The sequence below is a fragment of the Morone saxatilis genome, unplaced genomic scaffold (assembly GCF_004916995.1).
Source record: "Morone saxatilis isolate NCDOM2014 unplaced genomic scaffold, NCSU_SB_2.0 Contig10, whole genome shotgun sequence".
Lineage (NCBI taxonomy): Eukaryota > Metazoa > Chordata > Actinopteri > Moronidae > Morone > Morone saxatilis.
In genome coordinates this window covers 6,320,789-6,330,032 of record NW_023339652.1, presented here as the reverse complement: position 1 = coordinate 6,330,032, position 9,244 = coordinate 6,320,789, and the positions used below count along the sequence as shown (strand labels likewise).

General features: G+C 39.0%; 1 protein-coding gene across 1 annotated transcript in view; it reads right to left on the bottom strand.

Annotated features, from left to right (window-relative positions):
• anks1b (ankyrin repeat and sterile alpha motif domain containing 1B) overlaps positions 1 to 9,244 on the bottom strand; it is a gene marked incomplete in the record, with an annotated part of 204,431 nt that overhangs the window by 104,218 nt on the left and 90,969 nt on the right. The window contains 1 exon segment of the mRNA XM_035674093.1: positions 4,823 to 4,954. Coding sequence (XP_035529986.1) covers positions 4,823 to 4,954 — 132 coding nt within the window.

Genomic DNA, 9,244 nt, shown 5'->3' with positions numbered 1-9,244 from the left:
TGTGCCAATCTATTTCAGTAAAACTGTATTTTGACAGCAGCTATAGGTGTGTGTGTTGAAGGTGAGGTTGACAGGAAGACAGTCTATAGCTGCAGAGTCTGCAGGGCATTAAGTCATTAACAAAAACCAACTGTAAGGACAGAGCTGCATCGAGTCCTGCAGAGAGACAGAGAGCAGCAGAAAGAGAAAACGAGAAGAAACATTTTTACATTTTCATTTTTGTTTTCAGCAAATACAATGAATAATTTATTGAAAATTGAATAAAAATCCACCTAACAAAGACATATGAATCAGGACAGTGAGGGATCAATGACTAAAATCCCATTTAAGCATCCTTTTTGTAGGCAAAGAAGAAAAGTAAAAAAGAAGCCTGGTTGCATTTAATGTAATGGCAAAAAAACCCTACTTGTATTTATTGGCTCAATGAACAGTTTCCTACTAATGTCATGGTCTCAATTGATAATTTCAAGTCTTCTTCCATACACCATGTCCATTTTGTAAATTATGGTGCAATTTAGAGTAAAATAGATGATAAAATGCATGCATTGTGATTCTCAGTGAGTGAACTAGGCAGTGCTGATACTGCATTGCCCTTTTCTCTCTTAAAATGTTTTCAGAAACATACTTTAGTGTACTGTTTATCTGTAGTACAACAAAGTGTGTGACCAGGCAATGAGTGCATTCCAACTCGCAGTTCATCACCACTGCTGGCTGCAAAAATACAACAACTCAAGGCTTCAAAACAGTACTTCACAATCCAGTGGCAAACTACAGGTTCACACTTGGTCACGGGCAGACAGTGTCAGCGGTAATCCAAAATGATAAATCTTTTACTGTGTCTATTATATTATATAGGGAGTAGCAAATGAATGAAGGGGGAAGTGATTTTCATGAAGTTGAGGTTTTCCAGGAGTGGGTGCTCATTTGATAGAATCTTGAAACTTTACTCTTGTTGCACATTTAATGTCTTCTACTTTTAAATAGTTTGAATTTGGGGAAATTATACGCTTATTCACTTCACTGCCGAGAGCTAGATGAGAAGCTCAAGCTAGTTTAATTATTATACAATATCATGCGATTGTTATTATTACAAACTCTCTACAATATTAAACTATTCAAATTAAGTATTACATAAAACGGTTATGCAATTTGCAAATTTATAGTCCCAAACTGTTTAATATATAAAATCGATAACCTCACCCAATGTCCCAGAGAGCACATACAGTCCTTCATTTACAGGCTTATAAAGCTCTCCACATAATCCCCCGTTCTCTCTGAAACACCTTCCTTTGATGTTCCTCAACATCTTCGAGAGCCCTTATGGGTTTCTGATCTTAACCTCTGCCAGTGTGACACAGACCAGCCCCTACCCCACCCCACCTCCTTAAAACTCCCTGGGCTTAGAACATTAAAAGGTCAGCAGCCACCCACTCGGGAGAGGGAAATTGAAGCTGGAGAAAAAGAAGCATGTAATGGGGAAGTCTCAGCTGAGTGTGGACAGAAGAAGAAAAACAACAAGAAAGAAGAAAAGGTGGTCAAAAGAAAGGAATGAAGCTCAAAGACACAGCTGGGACACGCTGACGTGTGTGTGTCTATGCACGCAGCACTGACGCACCTGTGTTGATTGCGACTGAGATTTGTCAATGGTGGACATCCCACGCCTGATATCTCATGAATTTCTAGGTTGCCTGGCAACCCTGCCGACCTCTCTGCATCTGAATCTGTGTCTTGCGTTTGTTAATTATCTTTCTCCCTTTTTAGATTTCTCTATTTTGCTTTCAAGATTTCCACAAGTGAGGTCTAAATGTTTCTGTTAAAGTCAATATCACAGAGGAAACCTCCTCCACGCACACTCTGGCGTCAGTCGGTGCTCACATGGCGATGGTAGGAGGAAACCTGTGGCTGGTGACGAAAAAATTCACAACAAGGGAGGCTTCCTTATGCAGGCACGTATGGCTGCATGCACACACAAACACACACACAAACATGTGACAGACAGTTTTTCTGGCTAATCTAGTACAAAGTACAGTCTCTGACACGTGTACTCTGTACACACACACACACACAGACACACACACTGAAACAATCACTACCAATCACATTCATATAATTTGTGCATGCACCTGCTTAGGCATGTGAACAACAGACATATGCAATACAAACACTCAATTGCTACACCTGGTTAAAACTAATGCCACATTTGTGCAATTAATACTACCATCATGAAGGTTACATTGTTCTGCTTTTGTTGTAATTAATAAAGGGAGGTGTTTCGTATTCAACCTCATTTAGGAGGATGTAGCTAGTGATGCTGTTACGCAATGCATAACAACATCATTGTAACAAATAAAATCCAATGCAAACTAGCTCTAAACACCTACTGTACGCAATCTTCCCAACACTAACAGCAGCTATCGGCTAAAGAGCCGGGAAATACAGTTTGGTGGCCTTTAAATAGGTTATTTACATATTAAACAATATATAATATGGTAAGAAAGAATAGGGGTCGATAATGATGGCATTAATACCTTGTGAGTGACAGAAATCCATTTGGCTTTACATGATTTTTTTTTAAATGATAGAAAATTCAATCAGAGAACTCTGCTGTTTTATGCAGTGGCTCTAAAGTTTGGTTAGCTGAAGTTTTCAGTGCATGGATCTTTTCTCTCACTTCATTTGTTAGACAACTTCTGTGCTCTGACTGACGGTTTTGAGTGACAGCTGGACAACCAGAATACTGGCCGCCGAGACAATCAATACAAAGGTTAACACACTTCTGCTGAAATACAAAGTGAAAGATAAATGAGGCAGAGGGAGAGAGATGAACACGGGATAGACAGGGAAGATAGAAAACAAACTAAAAAAGAATTAGGTTGAGAGATCTCATGTGGGACTATACGAAGAAGGGATGAGATGGAAATGATGGGAGAGACTGCAGCACGAAAATGTTTTACTTTGTCCATTCATCCTTAGAGGGGATGCACAGGCTTCTCTCTTTGTTAACTCTGTTTATTCACAATTACACAGCGCAAATTAGCACAGGGCTAACTTAATTATGCAACTGCATTTCTCTTTCCTCACTCGCTGTGTGTTCCCTCTATCCTCTTCTATAAAACCCACACACACAAATCCTCCCACGCAATTTCTAAATGATGCCATGCCAAATTCCGGCACACATTTGCACACACATACCAAAGCTGATGCCACCAAATATGTTCTATATACCCTCATGCTCACATCTAAGCTAACATGCTCATTTATTTTCAATGCAACAACATTAGACAGACACACACACACACTGATCCAGGTGCAAACCTCTCCAGGCAGCGTGCCAGTCATTCAGGCAGGCTGCCAGTATACAAGACAGAGGGTCTGCTGTGTTGTAAATGTCAGGTGTCCTGCTGTTTGAGCCAGCACGCATCTTGTTGCTAAATAATCTCATCTGCACACACTTAACCACATTTATAAAGGCAACATGAAGGTGTGGGGGGGCGGAAGGAAGGATGGAAGAAGAAAAGAAGAAAAAGATGGAGCATGACTACAAGGAAGTGGAGGGGAATGTCGATTAAGTTTTGTAGATTTTAGGTTGAAAGGTAAAACAGGATACTTCACACACTGGAATTGAGAGTGTTCAAGGATTTTGAACTATTCAAGGTATGAGAGATGCACAAGATGTAAAGTTGGTGAACTAACTTTCTCTGTATGGATTTTCTCTGTAATTTCTATTTATGCTAAAGCAGCAAGTTCAGGTGACATGTGATGGACTGTAAAATCATACAATTCTCCAAATAAAGAATAACTACACAATGTATTAATATTTTCCATTTAAAATGTACTTAAATGGGTAGATTTTATGTACAAATCCTTTCAGCTGTAGGCCTTAAGTTCATTAATAGGTTTTTGTAATCCATACTGTACCTTCTCATAGTCTCATTTTATTTATAATTTTCAAGTTTTAAATTGGTGGGTAGACAAGTATATGTGTGATTCTTTTGATTATTGATATTGATATTGATCAAGAAACAGTAAAAGGAGCAACAGCTATGACCCTTCCTAATATGGAGAATGTAAGAGATTAGATACCAGATATCAACTCTCAGTATAGTGTGTACATAAAATTGGTTCACATTAAGTTTTCTGACAGAATTATAAATGCTAGTATTGGTCCTGTAAGAAGTACAATATCAGTCAAACGATAAAAGTCACATTTATATTCTATTTAGCATTCCTTTGCTGCTGCAATATTCACATTTCCCCCTCAGGGACGATTATCCTGTCATGTGATCTCACTGTATGAGATATTTCAGTTGAATGTTATTCGTTTAAAGTTGATTAACCAAGTCCTATTCATAAGAGGGAAAAGCTTAAAAACTAGGGAGATAAGGAGATTTTTTTGGGGGGGAAATTCTATTAAGGAGAGAAGAAGGTGAAGATGAAAGATAGACAGAACCAAGCATGAGAGCAAGAAAGAGACGGATACTGAACAGTATCCAGAGCTGCCAGGAGAGCCAGTCTCTCTAGTGACGGCTCATTTATTGCGTTCCCAAGGTAACCAATGAAAGTATTCACTCAGAACAATGGCAATATTACTAGCCTGTAATTTCTCTGTACTGAAGCAGCGTGTGTGCATGCTGCATTATTCCGCACCATGTGATAAACTTATATGTTGATTATGAAGTGATATGATGAGTGTTCTACACAAGTGCAATTATGTGCACACTGTAAAATACAATATAATAAAAATCAGCAGTGAGAATATTTGCTGTAATTTAAGTGAGAGTGGTCTAGTTAGAGTAGGCTCATTCATACTCTGTGTGCGTACCTGTGACAGGCTGGAAAAACCCAGATTGCGGCAGCCGTTGCAGGGTGTCAAGGCCTCCCAGAATCCAGTGGGGCCACAGCCCTTTTCTGCCTCGTCCTCCTCCAGGGCCGGAGGGAGAGGAGGGGTCGGCCGCTGTATAAAAATAAGAAAAAAACTATTAGATTACCAGATCTCGATTATAACAAGTAACAAATAAAGAGAGTCAAAGGTCAGAAGATCTGTGTCTCCAGAGAAACCTGATCTCTGACGAAGTAGGAAATCAAACAAAGAGCTGAGAGATGAGATGTTTATTTATACAGGGTGAAAAGAGGAGTAGGATCAATAATAATATACGTAAAATAGAATCAATATTTTTACATTAACAATGGATCGAATGAACGTGTGATGTCAAAGGGGTCACTTAAAGAGATTTATCACCTAACCCAGCTGTTCTCCTCCTTTTTGGTTTTCCGCCTCACAACTTTACTGTTTTGGTTCAGTCTCACTACTCTAATAGTAATGTTTCTAGTCACAGCAGACGGCAGTTTTCAGCTCAGATAAACCCACTGTAACCTTACTACCGAGCACCAAATGACAAACAAAGTTTGCAACTAGCTGGTGAACATAGTGGAACATTTAGCAGTTTAAAAGTGAGATGTTTCTGTGAGATACAACAGAGATATACACCCATAATGCTGATTTTGGAAAAGAAGTAGAAGTAACCCACCATTTAAATTGGACAAGCCTTTGCACTGCTGCTCTGGTTGCCACAATGAGTTAACCAGAAAGGAGAAAGGTGCAGGAACAGCAGAACAACTTTTAACACACACACTAATGCACACAGTGTCCTTTCCTGGGGCACTTTGGCTCCCAGGAGGCAGGTGTGTGGATGAGCTCTGTGGCATGAGATGTCAGAGGGCAGATACAGCACACCTGATATCTCAGTGAACCATATTATTCAGCAGAGGACGCGGGTCAATGCAGATTACATAGACAGATATCACCGCAGTGTCTCATATGTAGCTTTTAAAGGTGACAACAGGAGAGGGAAAAAAGAGAGGGAAAGAGCTGAGGGAGGTATGATGACAATGGTGAAGTAAAATCATATTAGGAACAAAGCTTTAGAGAGGGTAAACAAAATGAGGTGAAAAGGGAGAAGTTTAAGAGGGGAACTTGGAGGTCATGTCAAAGAAATTACAAAGTGCTTGAGCAAGAATAAAATTGTGACGAGTTACACTTACAGAAGATACAGTGGAAGGGACGGACAGATGGGAAGAGCAAAAGAAGCAGCGAGACTGGAGACGGAGGCAGAAATTGAGGCTGAAACCAAAAGGTCACCAATCGCTCCAGATTGCAAATGGCCCTCTACAACACTGGAATATTGATTGATATAAAACGGACTGCAGTCCTCACATACTGCATTGTATGCATGAACAATAAGACAGATATATCCTTTCATTACAGCAAAAAATCAGATATCAGGCAGGGTTCAATAGAAAGGACACCATTAATTATTCATCACTGAAGACTGCATTACTGATCAATATTACATTGGTCGTCTGTGGGAAACCCTTAAAGGGATAGATTACTATTTTGGGAATTTCTCCTACTTAACTGCGTAAGGGTGTTTCTTTTAATTTTGAAGGCTTGTTTTTTTGGCTTCATTTGGCGGAGAAAACCAAACATTTGATTAATTCTGTGACCGGAACTGACTATGAAAAGTACAATTTTGCAGATCAATCTAAACAAATTTTCACCCAGATTTATGTCCCCACACATTCAAAGGTTTTCCTGCTGCCAGAAGACACTGTTAGCAACAGTTTACTGTAAACATAATTCTCTCGTGAAAACACAGTTTCCAGTTATAGAAAAAGAGAGAGGAAGAAATATGGAGTGAAAAAAATGCATATGAGCAGACGATTAACCAACAGAGTTGTGGTTAGACTTCAAGTGTTTATGATGATGAAATTTTAAATCTGATTTCACACAGAGAACCTCGTAAATATAACCTGTTAATAATCAGTATGCTAGTATCATCACTGCGAGTATGTTAGCATGTAGATTTTTGCTAAATCCCATTATTGGTCGCCTTTATAGCTCAACTGGTAAGGTGTTTGTCCCATGTATTAAGCTGTAGTTCCTGTCTATATTTGCCTGTCACTATCCAATTAAGGCATAAAAAAGTATATAAATGAAAATAAATAATTAAAATCACATTTTCATGTTTTAATAATCAAATAAATCTTTTTTCGTTATAATAAAAAAATCTAAAATATAAAAATATAATGAGCCTATAACATTTTAACCAAATGAGTAAAATTTGTTCTTCGGTGTCAGAGACATTTCTAACCTGCAAAGACAAAAGTAAATGTTTGTGATCAATCAAGTGAAAATTGACCAATAAGCAAAAATGCCAAATATGCTCTGGTATTAGCTTCTCAAATATGAGATACTGGATAATTGATTGGCATTTGGAGTGTTGGTTGGACAAATCTGAAGAGGTGACCTTGGGGTTCAGAGACATTGGTATCTATTTCTTGACATTTTCTATTTAATACGCTAAATTTTTAAAATAATCTTGTGTAATCTTGTAATCTTTTATTTATTGTGACATGGTTAAATTCAAAGATACTGTATAAATATCAGCAGAAAACATTTCCAGTGTCAGTGAAACAGTGGAATTATCTTTCAGAGACACATATTGGTTTAAGCCCGATGAACACACATAATGGAAGTACTCATCTGAATACAGAACATGTATTGCTCGGTTTACACACAATAGGCACCAAGGTGATGTGGGAAGCCTGCCTTGCGATCTTCCTGTGCGTTTACGTGTGTTTCTGCATGTTTTATTCATGCCTAATAGACACATTGAATCGCATACTAATGGCTCCGGCCACATGTACAAATAGTAGCCTAGGGGCACATAAACACACACACACACACTGCGAATGTCAGTAATGGAATACAAATTGGTACTTGGAGAGAAAGAGAGGGACACAAGATGGATTGAGATAATTACAGTCCAAGTGAGAGGAGGTGTGTGTTCAGCGTACGTGCACATGTGTGTAGGCCTCAGCAGGTTTGCTACGCCTGCTACACTGTGCGTAAACATGCCTCAGCTTGCTTTTATATGGAGCTTATTACAGGCATGGTGAAGATGAGCTATTGATCAGCGTCACAATATTCCCTCACTGAGATGTGTGCATTGCTGTATGTAGGTGAGCCAGGAGGAGAGAAAGGGAAAGAAAAATAGAAACAGACATGCCGTGACAAGCAAGCGAGAAGCACAGATATAGGCATTTGTTTGGATGCTTTTGTGTTTGCGGGTGTGTGTGTGTGTGTGTGTGTGTGTGTGTGGTCTAAAGGCTCAGGTGGGGGGTCAGTGTGATAGATGACCTCTGTGTCCTGCAGTGCGTCTGACTTCCTGGCCGGTGGAATTGAAAAAGCTCATAGCCTCTTTGTCACGCTGCTCTGGCTGTTAGAAATAAACTGCAGCTGTGATTCTCTGGTCAGTAAACACTGATAAAAGCCACCTATTTCATCCCTAATCTGGAATTCAAACCAATAAGGTCTAATCAGTTTTCCTCTGCGTGTGTGAATGAGAGAGTGTGGAGAGAGAGAAAACAAGGGAACAGATACTAATAAAAATATTTCAGTATAAAAAGGCTTCAAATAGAAGACGAAAGGTCAAGAAAAACAATGTCTGCAGGCTGTGAATGGCTGTTTGAACACAAATAATAATTATAATTCTAAACAAATTCTGGCAAACAACAAACAGAAGCTGTTGTGTGTCACCAGCAACCAGTGAATACTCAATGGAGCAAGCCAGCTTAGTAGCATCAATCTATCTGACACTGCCCTCTGTTGTCAAAATAGACAAAATACAAGCAATAATGACCAGTCCCTTACACACATCATGTACTTTGAAAATGCCTGCTTTCTTGCAGTTCACACAGCAGGGATAGGTGGTCTGTGTGAGTTTTCAGTCTACAAAGTAAGTATCAGATGCAAGGTTAAACGCAGCAGCTGAGCTTATGCATAGTGCTGAAAACATACCAAAAGATTAAGTTATTTTTGTACAGGTATGTTAAAATGACTTACTAGTAAATGAGAGCAAGTGCAATATATATGAATGTTTGCACCATCTCTTTCATAATAGGTACAAAATAGTTCACCCCCTTCATCAAGTGGTGCTCAAAGTATTAAAACTTTTAAGGTAAGAGTTTTACCTTGACCTTCACCGTAGCCTTTTTGATAAGAAATAGGGTAAACACAGGTGTTAGCAATGACCCTCTCCAGTGAGCCAACATGCACTATATTAGCACAGCAATCAATAGATTATTGATTGATGAATCAATTAATCAGTCAGAAAACAGTGGAAAATGCAAAGTTCCCAGAGTCATATTGCTTATTTTGTCCTGACCACAGCAGTCAAAAACA